The sequence below is a fragment of the Gallinula chloropus genome (genome assembly GCF_964237585.1).
Source record: "Gallinula chloropus genome assembly, chromosome: 19".
Lineage (NCBI taxonomy): Eukaryota > Metazoa > Chordata > Aves > Gruiformes > Rallidae > Gallinula > Gallinula chloropus.
In genome coordinates this window covers 9,675,323-9,691,133 of record NC_140104.1, presented here as the reverse complement: position 1 = coordinate 9,691,133, position 15,811 = coordinate 9,675,323, and the positions used below count along the sequence as shown (strand labels likewise).

General features: G+C 40.8%; 1 protein-coding gene across 1 annotated transcript in view; it reads left to right on the top strand.

Moving 5' to 3' along the window:
- PITPNM3 (PITPNM family member 3) overlaps positions 1 to 15,811 on the top strand; it is a gene marked incomplete at its 5' end in the record, with an annotated part of 68,742 nt that overhangs the window by 35,302 nt on the left and 17,629 nt on the right. Inside the window, 6 exons of the mRNA XM_084272888.1 lie at positions 1,760 to 1,836; positions 3,985 to 4,220; positions 7,729 to 7,773; positions 8,094 to 8,283; positions 10,360 to 10,479; positions 15,327 to 15,508. Of these exons, the coding sequence (XP_084129014.1) occupies positions 1,760 to 1,836; positions 3,985 to 4,220; positions 7,729 to 7,773; positions 8,094 to 8,283; positions 10,360 to 10,479; positions 15,327 to 15,508 (850 nt within the window). The remainder of the gene's footprint in view (positions 1 to 1,759; positions 1,837 to 3,984; positions 4,221 to 7,728; positions 7,774 to 8,093; positions 8,284 to 10,359; positions 10,480 to 15,326; positions 15,509 to 15,811) is intronic.

The following is a 15,811-nucleotide window of genomic DNA, read 5'->3' as shown; positions in this document are numbered from 1 at the left end:
AGTTCTATGACAGAGGGCTACTTTAACAATAAAATAGAACTTGTGATTAAAACAGCACCTAGAATCCTAGTTCAGTTAGTGGATGACATCCTTGCATGTGTGAAGCAAGGAACTATCCTGCAACCTGGCACTTGATGCATTAGGGAAGAAGCAAACCACACCCTCTGCTTTCTAAAGGCATATCTTTAGAACAAGATTTTTCAAAGAACAGCACACAAGTAATCTGAGGAAGTATTTTGTCCAGCACACTGCACTGTATAGATAACTGAAGAGGTTTCTGAGCATGTGATAAGTCCTGGGTTTCCTGTTTCAGTATTCTCTTGAAGATAAACATTGTGGTTTACTATAAGGCAGTGCCCCTTGGCCCCAAATAATCCTTTTTCATGACACAAAACTAATGTTAGAGACAGCAGGTATCAGAAGCTTGATGTTTTTCATCTTGCCTCCTCTTTCTTTACCTGAGAAATCAGTGTACCAGATCTGATTGCAGAACTCTGTAAGCTAAAGTGTGAGTGGACTTTAGTGTGCTATTTGCAAATCTTTGCTCACCTCCTATGCTGTAGATCTCTCCTAAGTGTTTCAAGAGAGGAGCATGGAACATCTCTTTAATTTGCAAGGGAGAGATCAGCTCTGTGTATAAACATGACAATGCAACCGACAACAGAGCTGATCAACTCCATCCTACAGCTGTTTCCTAGGTAACCAACACATGCAGCTGTGGCAAAAGGGCCTCATTACAAAGAGACCAGAAAGATTCTGTAATGGTTCTGCACTGGGGAGGTTCAGTTTGGATATTAGGAAAAATTTCTTCAACACAAGAGTGGTGAAATATTGGAACAGGCTGTCCAGGGAGGTGGTGGAGTCGCTCTCTTGGGGAGCATTAGATGAAGCACTTGGGGAGATGGTTTAGTGGTTATGGTGGTGTAGGGCTGACAGTTGGACATGATGATTTTGAAGGTCTTTTCCAGCCTGGGTGATTCTGATTCTGTGAAACATGGTGTGCAAAAAAAAAAAAAAATATTTAAAAATAGTGCTGGATCTCCTCAAGAAGAGATATTTTCTCACCAAGCCTTTTCACAGCCAGGGGAGACATTTTATAGAAAAGAGCAGAATGGAAAGGTGTAACCTACAACTGCCCAACCACTTCAGGACTGCCCAAAAGTTAAAGCATGTTATTAAGGGCATTTTCCAAATGTCTTTAAATACTGACAGGCTTGGAGTATTGTCCACCTCTCTACAAAGTCTGTTCCATTGTTTGATCACTCTTTCTGCACTACAGTTACTTCTGGGTGTTTTCTGGGTGGTCACAGGGGTTTGTGAAAGAGCTGGATCCTGACAGTCCTTAGAGAACTTTAAAGGTTTAGCTCACTTGCCTTTATATGGGTGTTTAGAACCATTTAAGACATATCAGACTATCTAAGATGTCTGTATGGGACGAGCAAAGAAGATGCAGAGCCTCAGGTGACCTCTTCTACTGCTTCTCCAGAAAGCCACAGGTGACCAACAGCAGCTGTAAGCTGTGCCAGTGCTACACACCTCTGTATAGGGACCCAAACCCTTTTTAAACATTGCTGTTGAGAATAGAGCCTCTAATATTCAGGCCTGTGAGAAACCTTTTCTATTGTTCTGTTTGTCCACAGGATTTCCTGTGAAAGGATCTTTTTCTGTTGAAACCAGAAGCATGCCTTACCTCCATAGATGTCTGTAATGAGACAAACAAATATTTCTATGTTCAATGATGTCTCTTTCTTTTTTCCAGGTGAATCATATAGAGCCTCTTTAAGAAAACAAAGGTTCCAAGCCCAAGGCAGTATTGAAATACATGAGGACAGTGAGGTGAGATTGTTCCCAAAACAAACTCTGCTGATTTCTGTGGAGCAGACATGTGGAAATACTCTCATTATAAACCTGTTTGGTGGCTTTGTGTCTTTCCTTTGTTCAGCAGGTGCACATGCAATCACTGAAAATCACAAGCTTTTTAGACATTGCATAATTAACTTAGGTGGAAATATGACCCAGTTCTCTGAGGAGAAATTGTCTGCTTAGTACTTCAGTGGAAATGTAGGTTTTGTGAAGCAAATTCAGCAGCAGTCATGAAATTGTGAGTAACAGAATTGTTTGGGGTTGTTTTTTTTTTTAGAAGCAGCAAAGAATCTAAATAAGCTGTGTTCCTTCCAGTTAACTGTTTGTCATCCTCTGTCCACACATAGGATAGGCAATGGAAATACCTACTTTGCTATTCCTGAGGAATTCTAATCCTGCAGCCTCCTGAAAATGATGGCAGTCCTTCATTTACTTCAGATGTCCATTTGATTAGCCCTTGACCCCCTTGTCTTAATCATGCTTGAACTACTGCTGAAAGATAATTTAATTCCCTTAGAATCTTCCTGTGAAGGATACCAGTTAAATCCAGCTGAGAGATATTTTGTAAGTGGCTTTATCAGTCTTCATGTGCTTCAATGTGTTTCCCCTGTTCTGAAGTTCTCAGTTGCACCAGACTGTCAGCGGTGACAGTTACTTACAAGTTGGCATTGGCTGTGGAAGGAGCTGTTGGTAGCTTTTAAAGGGGATTAAATTTTTCTTCTTAGTAGCTGGAATAGGGATGTATGGAGAGGGAAATTCTAAATAAGGCCAATGAAAAGTGGAACCCTAAAATTCCTTTGAAGCTCCAGTACTTAAGTGCTACAAGACAGGTCAGCAAAATACCTTCAGAATGCATGTGCATACTGGATAATAAAACTATCAGAGGTAGTGGCTTTATGGAACAGCTTACAGTTCTCTCTTTCAACCATTTCTCTGCTGCCATTATACAGGTGCTAAAGTTACTAATTTCTTTGTCTTATCCATATCAACAATGTTTCTTGCCCCTCACTAAACTACAGCCTTAAATGTGAGTGTGTTTGCTTACTTGTCAGCTTTTCTGATTAATGTTATTCTTGTTACACTCAGAGCAATTCTCATTTTGCTTTTACTGTTAAAGTGTGTGGCTTTCGTTCCAGAATTTAAGAATGAAGTGTCCAGAACGTTGCCAAATTCTCAGTAAATCACCCAATCTAGAAATTAACATTCCTTGGACAAACACAAGAAATGTTACTGTTACTTTTGTTGTGTGCTCATATTTGGTGAGGAACTAGAAGTTTCCAGGAATCATGTGATCCAAATGGGAGAAGAAAATAGAAGTCAAGGTTTAAAAACAAAGAATCTTCTAATCTGTTAGTGTATCCCTGGGTTCTGTGAGTGCACATAACTCTTGAGGGGTAAAAGAAAAAAAAGTGGAGTTGTGAGATATTCAAAATGTTTTTCCAGACTCAAGTAGATAACATTCTGTGGAGCACACTAATTCTTGTCTGTGTGTGCATGTATTCACACATTCAGCGATGTATTCGTGAGGTTTATGGATATCAGCATTCATACATTTTTTACTCTCTCAGGCAGCCCCATTTTTCATTTTAATAAGTTGCCAACCTCAAAAGGCTGAAATATCTGTATCATCTGCTTTTCTGGATGTTTTCATTGGCAGAAAAATTTGTCCTTTTAGAACCTGTAGTGATTTGAATTGGAACCTTTCCAGTAAATGCAGCAGCCTCATTCACAGTACCTAGAGAGATGTTCCCTTAGGCTGTCTGTGGGTGTTGGAATTTTTCTCCAGTCTCAATATATTTAAAATAGCTTTTAATGTACACACAACAGTCTTCAATGATCTGAAACCCACGTGTGTTCTGCAAGCTTTTGCTGGCAGAGCACTGTGTGCTGTACCTGGTTCAAACTTACTTGAATTAAATGCAGCATAGGATGGACACACACACAATGCATACACACAGAGTGCACCCACAAACTTCCCAGTGAAGACAAACACCACAAATGGATCATATTGGTGGTGGGAGAAAAAAAAATCACTGCTAACTACCTGTGAATATTAACACCAAGTGTACCAACGCTGTCTGTAAAAGCTTCCTCCCTTTTTATTCCCTGGTTTTCTCACAGGAAGTAGTTCAACACCAGAACTGCAAAACTCATGTGCTAATTTTGATCCTACATGGTGGGAACATCTTAGACACTGGAGCTGGGGACCACAGCAGCAAGCTGGCAGACATCAACACCTTTAGTTCTGTGGTTGAGAAAGTGACCCAAGCCCATTTCCCCACTGCTTTGGGCCACATCTTAATCAGACTCGTTCCCTGCCCAGCGATCTGTTCAGCAGCTTTCTCTCTTGTTTCCAAGTAAGTTGATTTGCATTTTCTAATGCTTGTCCTGGCAGTGTGATTTTTGAATGGCTTTCTGTAACCTGCCTTTTTGATGATGAAATGTTGCAAATCTTTCTTAATGTTTTGCTTACTGCAAGACCTGAAAGGAATCTTTCATCCTTTTCTAAGTGGATGCATTTGTTTAAAAACAAACCAACCACAAAACCCTTGGTGGACTACAGCCTGCTGGATCAGATCTTCATTAATTAAAAGCTCTAGGCAAGAATGCCTCAAACATGTTGTCATTGGTAAAATTAGTAAACTTCTTGACTAGCCTGTTTGCCTCAAGGTAGAATACATTGAAACAGCCAGGAAAGTGTGTGGATGTCCAAGTTGCTGTCCTGTGAAGCAAGAGGACTGACAGTAGAAGAGAAGGTGAAGGATGAAAGAACGGGAGAGTATCCTTGTCCATTTGAGTGATTGATTAAGACAGGGATCAGTAGTATCTCCTAAGTATCCCATAATGCTGTGCCTGAAGGTCTCAACTGTCTGGAAGAAGAGCTGGAAGGGTGTATTGGCAGCCCAGATGAACAGAGCCCTTGCTTTCTTTCTCTGTTTTTTTGATTCTGTCTTGTTGCAGGCAGACTGAAAACAGCCAATCTGGGTGTTTGACTGTCCTATAGAATCATTCCCAGCACTAACAGAATATTGATATTGCTGTGGTATTTTGTTGCATGGAGCTGCTTGTGATGTACCCTTTTGGGGCTGACAAATGAGAGCTGATTCCCTGCTCTCACATTTCTGCAGCTTCATGCCAGCAGCTTTCACAGCTAGAATTCCAGGATGCAGTTGTGGAACAAACTTGTGGCAAACATGCCATTTAGCAAACTGTGGGGGAGGAAGTGTGTATAATGTTTCTTCAAGGGTGAGCCAGATGACTGACTAGGCAGCAGCACAAGATTTCTTGTGTGGTTTGAATGTATCCTCCGTTTTCTGAACGCGTGAGCACAGTGCGTGCCAAGGTAGCACAACCCTGTTTCCCTTGGCACAGGTTTTGAATTGTGCTGGGTCTGTGTGCTGAGTGCCTGGGATTCCACTGGGACTTTTCATCTGAATGCACCTATGCAGCTTTCCTCCCACCTTGCAAATAGTGGCTTGAAGGAAAGAGATCTTTTACTAGAGACTAGAGCCCCTAAATTATATTATTAGCCAAAGTAGTGAATAGTAATTGGAAACTTGCTGGGGGGTGGGAGGGTGAGGGTGTGGAGGAGAAGGGAAGAAGTGCCAAAACAAAAGTTACATTTAGGAAGCAAATGCTTAAGTAGGAAAGTAAGCATCTGAATAATCAAATGAGGTGGAAGTTCTCATTTGGAAGATCCAAATTTGATAAATTTTGGAGTGCTGATCCATTGGGTCTTGCAATGTAAGCTCTTGGTGTTGCGTTTTTCTAATCAAGTACTTTTATCATGTAACTAAAAAGTATATGGGGAAGTGTAGTCATTAAGATTTGAGTATTTTTTATTCCTTGTTTTTCTTTTACCCTGAAAGCCAAGGAAGTCAGTGCATAGTCTGGCATTCAGAAGCAGCTACAGTAAGTCCCCAGGACTGTTGGCGTGGAGTGCAGACATCCAAAACAAAGTTCCAAAAAATGTGTGATAGTTACCCAAGCAAGTGTTACAATGTGGTTGATTTCCCCCTCTGCTTTCTCTTCTCACCTCTCCTATGGTCAGGGACTGCTGACCTGCAGAAGTTCTGAGGAGATCCAGTGTTTTGTCTTGCTCTGCCTCTAGCCAGATGTTGTTTTCATTTGGAATAAGTGTTCAATCCCTTGTTCCTCCATGTCGTCATCCCCCCATTTGTGTCACCTTTCATCCCCCATATCCATGGTGCAGTGTCAGTTTTCCCAGCTGACAGATGCCACTGTGCCACAATCACTTTTTCCATGGGAACCAGGTCTACTTTTATCCACCAGACAACACCACTTTGGTCTTACAGCCTAATCATGTGCTGCCTTTAATCAGGGAGGTGTTAGTTCAGTTCTAACACTGGTGACTTTATCTGTCAGGCTCTTACACTTAGTGATTTCATCTGCATCCTCATGATTTCCATCTCCAGCCTTTGTGCAAGTATTTCCAAGCTGGTGCTTTGGAAGGACCTCCTGCAGTGTCCTGTCATTGCATCAAGGTAACAGGACTTGTTCTCCTCACAGCTCCAGCGCTGATATGTTTTCAGTTTGTCTCAGCTTCAGCACGGTACTTCCCATGCCCCCCTATGATAAACAGCTTCATTGCTTCTGTACCCTCTTTCAGTGGGCTGGATCCTTCTTCCTTTTGTGTTGTGTCTGCAGTAACACTGGAGGTTTCTGTGTCTGCAACCTTTACAATAAATTGGAATTAAATCCCCCAGACTCTCCTTTCTAAAGCAGTGAACTGTGATTAATTGTCTAGACAATATTGCTCAATTTCAATTTGATCTATACTCCTTTAGCCTTTAAAAAAATTTGCAAACAACTTTTTTTCCTTTGACTGTTTTCTGCAGTTCTTTTGTGAATATTGCTTATATTTTAATTTTATTATGAAAACTTAGGCAAGTCTGTGTTTTTTCCATTTCAAACATTCACAATTCTCTTTCTGGGGTGTTACCTGCCAATTGTTATAACAAATGAAGTCTTTTTATGTAGGTTTTTAAAGCTCATATTTCGTTTTTGAGAGTTAGTATTCACAACTGTATGTCTGCTGTGCATTGGGATGATCTAATCAGCGGGCAAAATGAAGCTGTGTTAATTGGTAAATTGACACAGCTTGGCAGAGCAGCTGAGCTCCAGGACACAGAAACTGTTACACTACTTTGGGTGAAAAATACCGAATCCTTGTAGTGCTTCAGCAGAAGCCAAGTGTGGAAATGTCCTGTGAGGTTCAGGACATGAACACAGACCAGCTTCCACGCTTGAGAGTTGCAAGTCTTCTGCTCTTTCATAATCCTGGCATTAGAATCAAGGATGCAGGCTTTAGCAGAGGCATAGATTAATTCAATTTCAGGCAGTTTGCTTTTTAATATTTGATAGCCCACCAAGATCCTAAAGAAAGGGAGTACAACAGTGTTCGAGTGCTTGCCTGCAGCTTTGGATGAACTTTGTGTGAATTGAATTACCCAAAATAATTCTGATTTTAATCTCCAGAGGACTGTCAACTTGCTGTAGGAGAATCTGGCACACATTATTATGCTTTGCATCTTTGGCGCTCTCTAAATTCTTTTCCCCGCTCATCAATAAAAATCAGTCAAGATGTGATTGGCAGATTTGCTGAGAAACTTGCAGAATACACATGCAAGCTAAAATAAAGCTGCCATCCTATCAAATTTAGTCTCACATTTTCAGTTAAATCACCTCTCTTTTTTTTTTATTTTGCCAAATGTTACCATGCAAACACTTAATGTATGATTTCAGAATGTGTGCAACTTCGTTGCTGTTTTTGAAAGGATGGGACACTGGGGAAAATGGGTTTATATGCTTTTGAACAACACATCTGTTACACTTGTGGTCTAGGAAACAATATTCCATTGTGATGATTGGATCCTGTTCTTTGATGTAGTAAGTTGTATACGGGGGGAAAAAAAATCTGAAATGGAATAATCTCTTTGCTGTTCTAAATTATGTCTACTTGTGTGTGGAAAAATTGCAACAAGTATGTTTAACTACAGAAATAACTTCTAGCATGATCTTGGTCACATAAAGCAGTAAGTCCTTGATTATTTTTTTTAGCAGTTGAATTATGTGAGAAAATGAGCCTTCCTGCATTTTCTCTATGTGAACTGCAATAGCCCAACCCGTTTCTGTGAAGTAACTGTTCCTTCTCTGATGCTGTGTGCTGCCTCTTGCATTTTTCCTCATGATACTGTGTCGTCCTCCAGCCTAAATCCCTACAGCTACGATGAGAGCTGTCTCAGCAGCAGTGAAGACCACATCCCACTGGCTGCCTTGCCCTTGCTGGCCGTTTCATCCCCTCAGTACCAGGATGCAGTTGCCATGGTGATCAGTAGAGCCAATCAAGTTTACAATGAATTTCTCAAATCTACAGATGGGGCTGGATTTAATGGACAGGTAGGACTGTTTTCTCTTACACTCAAGTAAAACTCCTTTAGAACAAGACTGTTTCTTTTTAAGGCATTGGGTTGAGGTTTTTGAGTTATGAGTGTGGGACCATACTGCAAATATGATGGGTGAATGTTAGCAGTGGGATTACCTGTATGCAGTGCCTCCTCAGTGTCCAGCACACAAAAGACACTTCTGGAATCCTGTGCAGTATCTAACATGGACCTAGTTGCTAGAAGATACTGTGCCTTCTCTTAGAAGCACTTTGTCCCCTGAGCTCTTAAGGAGTGTACCTGTGAGCTCTGGTAATGTGTAAGAGTTGTGTTGTAAGTGGAGTATGCTAAGCAGTGAACAACCACACCAGCACAAGACAAATGATAATCTGTGTTGCTGAGTTCCTCACACACATGCTATAGCTGATAGGAAAAGTTGGGACATGTCCAAGAGCATAAGGGATCCAACCTTTAACTATTACTATTTCTTTTTTGCCTCCATCACAGTAGTAATAAAACAACTGACAATAAAGAAACTTAGAAGACAGATACTCAGTGGCCTGTAGTGTTACAGATTTTCTGTATAATTCTAGGGAAGTCATGTAATTTTTCTGGTGTGACCTACCCCCTGGTGAAGCCACTTCCAGAATTCTTCTGGCTGACATGTATCAGTTACTGTTCCTGCTTCTCCATATTAGGCTACAAAACCCAGTACTTTCCTGCTTCATGTAGTACAAATATGATACTGTTACACTGTGTGAGCTACTGAAATTATTTTGTGAAATAAAATGAAAAAAATATTACATTTAATATAGATTACAGTGCAATCTTTGAAGGAAAGCATGTGTCTTATTACACAAATTATTTTCTATATCAGCAATAAGATTATGCTGTGGTGTATCAGTATATTTATACTAAAATTTGATATGAAGCCAGTTTTAATATCCATAGTAAGCTCATCCTGCTTGAAGTATAAAACCAGCCCAGCTGCAGTGGCAGAACGTTATGAAAGTTAGAGTATATAAAGAAGAATTATACCAGTTTCAGAAATAATTGAGAGAATAATTACCTCAATAGAAAATTGAGTGTTATGGGGTTTTTTTCTTTGACAAATCTACGAAGATGACTCCATGGTGTGTTTTACAACCCAAATATATTGATGTTTCATGTGGAAAAGTCTGCACAACCTCTGTATGCTTCACAGAATTTTCACTATCAATGATTGCCAGCATTGTTGGAATGGAAGTGAGTTCTCTGAGCTACCTACACAGCAGCTTTCCTTCAATCCATAGATAGAAATCTCAGCTCTACCTCTGAATAAGTCCTGTACTTCTAAAATATACACCTTGTAATCTGACCACCACCCTGTATGTATCTTTCCTGTTATCCAGGAGAAAGGTAATACAGCTATTATTCATCCTCAGACACAGGCAGGGGTCAGGGAGAAAGAATCATCTCCTGTGGGTGGGGAGGTATTCAGTGGAATTGGCTTGTGAGGTAGATTCCAGTGTGCCATAACATTACACCCAACTATTGAATTCCCAAATTTAGTACTCTGTTTTTTAATTCCCAGGTCCTTGAAGGTAACTTCAAATCTGTGTGTTTATATTAAGTATGAAGCAAGAGTGAGTCTCTCTGCTGAGGATCTCATTTAATAGGTCCACTTCCTTGTCCTGACAGAGGCATACCAATCTGTTTTTCATTTGTTGAGATCCTATTCACTGTATGATTTTGAAGGAAATGTGAAGTGGCCTGAAATCTTTGTTGAAAGAAGTTGTCCAGTGGTAGGGACTATTTGAGCTGGAATCTCAAGCAGCTGGAAGTATCCAGCCCATTTAGCAGACATCCCAGATGATCAAAATAGTCCCCAGGACAGATATTCTTGGCACAGGGTGTGATTCTATGACTCTATTTCTGGAGATAAAAGGAAATGGGAGAAAGTAACTACACATTTTCCGCTGCAGTAGGAACCAAGGTGTAAAAAAAGCCAGAAACAAAAGTGTAAAGTGAGAGAGCAACTCCTCAGCGGTCCTGTAATGCATATTGTTTCTTCTAAAACACTTGCTACATCTTCCAAAAATTTTTTCCCCAGGTGTGTCTCATTGGTGACTGCATTGGAGGAATTTTGGGCTTTGATGCCATCTGCTATAATTCTAATACAGCCGATGAGAGTCGGAACAGTAGCAGGAGAGGAAGCATCAACAGCATCCAGGTGAAGAGAAAAACTCTACACAGCTGAAAGTAGATTCATTCCCTGAAGGAAATCAGTTCCATCTAAACATGAACAAATTTCAGGATTTGGTAAATTGCCATGTTAGCATGGGATTTTGCTCCTTTATGGAAAAACCACTGTCTGAAAATTAAGCCTGCAGCTTCAGTTTTAGAATATACAGAAATCACTAGTGAATGCTTTTTCTGTGAGTCTTTGAAGTAGGCTTATCAGGTGCCCTTTAATGCACCCCTAACTGTAGGTGCAGATGTGTCCTCTCAGTAATCTCTGTTAGGCTACTGATTTTGCCAAAATAGTCTATCCTTTTATAATTTTTTCTTAATTTCTTTGCATGTGGTCTGGAATTTCTTAGGCTACTGCCTGAGCAGAGTCTAGTGTTGATGGGTTCAGGAATACATTTTAGTTACTGGTGAAAGAATAACCTTAGGGAATGCCAGTCACCTGAGTATCTGAATGGACCGCGGTGCATGAGTGTCTATGTGAGTGCTACATTTGGTGAGAAGGGAGGATTAATTCTAAATGTGATCTAGGAAAGATTTTTTTTCTGGTAGTATAAATTCATCATTTATGAGCAATCCTGGCTGACTGGGGAGGTCCAGTTGACTGGAGATTAGCAAATGTGATGCCCATCCACAAGAAGGGCTGGAAAGAGGACACAGGGAGCTGTCAGTCTGACTTCAGAGCCTGTAAAGATTATGGAGCAAATCATCCCAAGTGTCATTATGAGGCACGTGCAGGAAAACTGATCAGGCCCAGTCAGCATGGGTTCATGAAAGGCAGGTCCTGCTTCACCAACCTGATCTCCTTCTATGACAAGATGACCTGCTTAGTGGATGAGGGAAAAGCTGTGGATGTTGTCTGTCTGGATTTGAGAAAAGCTTTTGACACAGTTTCCCACAGCATTCTCCTAGAGAGACTGGCTACTCTTGGCTTGGACAGATGTACTCTTTGCTGGGTAAAAAAACTGGCTGGATGGCCACACTCAGGGAGTGGTGGTGAATGGAGTTAAGTCCAGTTGGCAGCCAGTCTGGTGTTCTTTAGGGCTCTGTGCTGGGACCACTTTTCTTTAATATCTTTATTAATGACCTGGACGAGGGGATCAAGTGCAGCCTCAGTAAGTTTGCAGACAACAGTAAGTTAGGTGGGAGTGTTGGTCTCCTTGAGGATAGGAAGGCCCTCCAGAGAGATCTGGACAGGCTGGATTGACAGGCCAAGGCCAATGGTGTGAGGTTCTGCAAAGCCAAGTGCCAGGTCTTACATTTGGGTCATTCTGTGATTTTTTTACAGTAATGCTGGCACATAAGCTTTATTACTGTGCTCAGCACAGAAGGAAAATTAAAGTTCAACTCATCTTACATACTTGAAAATCAAGTGGACATGGACAGTGTGTGTAGTGTATTAAGCTGACAGTCTTTGAGGTGCCCATGCTCCATTATTTGATGCTTTTGTGACCCTGGCCAAATTATTTCATCTCTTAACTGTTTTATTTAGCGCTCTCCTCAAAAATAGGCTCAGTGATACATACCTTCTTTCTTCAGTTGAGAGCTATGGGGGGGAATACTCTCGAGCAGAGAGACATCTAAATGTTTCTGGGAAGGAGAATTACTCACCATTAAAAGAAGTTTATGGATTCTCAGCAACCAGCCTTTGAGGACAGTGCATTGCAAACAAAGTAAATGAAGAAATGGTCCTTCTGGATCCCAGTCCTATAGTGGGGTTGATAGTACAAGAGCTGGTGATAAATCTGAGTGTGGGGATCAGGCTTTAAGGAATACAGGTTCTTTTGACTTCCTTGCTCTTACAATTTCAACTTTCCTGTGTTCTTCTATTCCCTGTTACCACAGTCAGTTGTGAGAGAGAAACACTGAGTTGGCTCAGTCCCTTTTGCAGTATACAACAGAGACTCTGTTGTGAAGGTGAACCTAAATGGTCAAAATAAAGAGCTTAAAATCTGGCCTGTTTTTGGTTTTTTTGTCAAGAGAGGGGATCCTGCCCCTCTACTCCACTCTCACAAGACCACACCTGGACTACTGCATGCAGTTCTGGGGACCCCCACACAAGAAGGGCATGAATCTGTTGGAGTGAGTCCAGAGGGGGCAATGCTGGAGCACCTCTGCTATGAGGACAGGCTGAGAGAGTAGGGCCAGTTGTTCAGCCTGGAGAAGAGAAGGCTCTGGGTAGACCTTGGAGCAGCCTTCTGGTACTCCTATGAGAAAGCTGGGGAGGCATTGTTTACAAGAGTGATAGGATGAGGGGTAATGGCTTTAAAAGGAAAAAGAGAGTAGATTTAGATTAGCTAGTAGGAAGATCTTTAAGGTCCCTTCCAGCCCAAACTGTTCTATGATTCTATAATTCTGTGTCCTGTTAACTTGCTTTAAGTGGTGGTTGTTGTCCTGGAGTTTAACAGACAGCGTTCAGGGATGAAGGTATTAGCTTCCAATACTAAAAAGTCTTAGCTAGTTCTGTGGTGACATGACTTAGTTTTCAAATACTGTGTTAATAAAAGGGAAGTGTTTGGTGTTAGGTTACTGTCAACTCTCTGCCCTTCCAGCATTCAGCCTCCATCCAGAGACCACTAGGAAGTCAAGAGACCTAAACAAAAATATTTAGTAATATTGAGTTCCCTGCATCTGCTTTCTTTGTCTGGCACCTTGAAGTGTCCCCCTTTTTCTCAATCCATTGACAGGAATTATTTTAAGAAAAGAAATAGGGGCCAAGATGTGGACATCTCTCTCACATGGTTTTAATTAAAAGAGTTTTAAAAAGGCCTTAGGGTTTTGATGCAAGTGTGAACCTTCAAAGGCCACTGATTATACAATGTTGAAGAGCTTGATCTACAGGCCATTAAATAAATGGATTTGTCAGTGTATTTTCATGGGCTTTGTTTCAATCTCTAAAAATTCCCTTTCAGTTCAGTGCATGTGGATTCATCTTCTGGTGTGCCACCATGAATATTCTGATGCACTCTAATGAAACTATTCATAGTAAAAACATAAAATTTGAATTGTAGGCTAAGATTGCAGGGTATTTGTAGCATGCAAGTTAGAATTTAAAATCATAAATATATTGCATTGTCGTGGTACTGTTGCTTGGGAACAAACTTGAGATCAGGATTCATCATGAAGGTTAAGAGGTAAATAAATGCCTTCACTGAATCAGTTTGAGGTAACTGTGAGACATAACACTAGCAGATAAAGTAATGTTCACTTTTGTTCTTGAGAATTCACCTATAAAAAGTTACTCTAAGAAACTGTTGGACACACTTTGTAGGAATTTTGGCTGTGAATGGTCCCTGGTGTTCTGGAGAACAGATAGAGTTGCTAAAAAAGACTGATGTTATAACAGAGCTTCAGTGTAAGGTTGATAACTGCAGGGCAAATCAAGTGGGGAAGAAAAGTTGCTGGTTACATAAAAATAGAAGTAGTAGGGCCAGGAGTTGGTTGTGGCTTGACCTCAGTGGAAGCATGTATTTTAGGTGGAGACTTTATTTTGGCTTTGCATCACTTTAGCACACAGAATGGTGGGAACAGTCAGCTGCTGCTGCTAACACACAGCAGGAGCTCTCACCTCCTAACTGGCCTTGTGAAATAGTTCTCTGCAGTCAATAATACTACAGCTACAAGAAGTGAGGCTTCATTTTAACACTGTAGGTACATTATCATTATGCCAAGCACGGTCCTAAATCTTACCCAGCTTTAATAATGAAGGTTGGCATGATGTGAATATTGCAACATTATTATGAAATGCAGAAAGAGGTTCCTGTATGCATTTCAAGTTTTTCATTGTACCATTACAGGAATAATTGTCTCTGAACATGCTGGTCCTAAATTAAATTTCTGCAAGTTATTAAGATGCTGATGCTAATTGTGTCATCTCATCCCATGAATTCTAGTACTGCACTGGATGAGTTAGTAGAATATGGATGAAAACCAGTAATTATGCAGTTAGAAGAGGTTTAACTGTATCTGTTTCCCTAGTGTGCTTTGTTGATGTTTGTATCCTTGAAGTTTTGTAAAAAATAGATGTCAGGCATTTTCACACTGTCTTATTTTGTTGATGTGAATAGAAAAAGATTTACACAGAATTGGATTACAGTTGTTAGAAAGAACCAGATCTTGCATACCTCATGCACCCAGATGTAATGCATGAACAGGGGTGTTCAGTCCAGTGGCATTTGTTTTAAAAAGCAGCCTTTGCATTGCCTACTGAAATGGATGCAGGAATGAAAGTCTGGGGGTAATAGGGATAGGTCAGGGAGGATGCTGGTGCAAGGTGCAGAATTGATGGAGGAAATGAACAATAAATAAATCTATTTCCTATTTTAAGGGGTACCTTAAAGATATGGTACCACTGGTCTCCTCTTGCATCCTGCAGAAGTTCACATTCTTAAAATATCAGGTCCTGCCTCCATGGAACATGATGAGCAAGACCATTAATGTTGTAATGGGCATTTTGTGCACTCAGGTAAGACCCCTTCTGATTATCTTATGATACTTATGGTCCTCTAAGAATGATGAAGTGATGAGGGATAAATCTCTGGTGTTAGTCCTCCTCCTCTCCTTCCCACCCCTGCAAAAAAAACAACCAACCAAAAAAACCCCCCCAAAAAAACCCAAATCTGATTCTCCTTTCAGCTTTAGGCTATATTTGTTAGAGGAAAATTTACTCTTCATCTCTTTCCTTATCTTCTGCTGCAGAGAGACTCTTACCTCTTCCACCCTTTCTTGGCTAAAGTGAGGTCAAATGTGTAAATGCAGCCATTTGATATAAGCTCTGTCGTGTTTTGGTCACTGTCTAAACCTTCCTTTTGCTCTGTTCATTCTCTGAAGGATAATCCCCTCTTAGCAGAGGACTCGAGCCTGGGTGGCAGCAAACGCCTGAGCAAAAGCAATATTGACATCTCTGCAATCATGGAGGATGAGAAGCCAAGGCAGCCGTTGCCTAGGAAACAGAGTGACTCATCCACCTATGACTGTGATACTATAGCCCAGCATCATGCTTTCCTGTCTAGGTAACTTGTGCTTGATGACTAAGTAAAGGAAATAGGCTTGCCATTGACTGGAGCCTGTCAGCACCAGAGCAGCAGGATCGTTTTATTGGTTGTGGTGTGTTTCTGGAGGGTTGCTTAAAGTCCCCATGTACCCCTCAAAGCAAACCATAGAAATAGTGGGTATGGTATGAACTTACTCACATGTGGAAAGTTTTCTATTCTGTCTGTATTGAGTTGCAAGTCTTGAACATGCAAAATTAAATGCAAGTACTTCCAGCCCACACAAAGCAAGGTGGATGAATGCTTTATAATTTTAAATTTCCA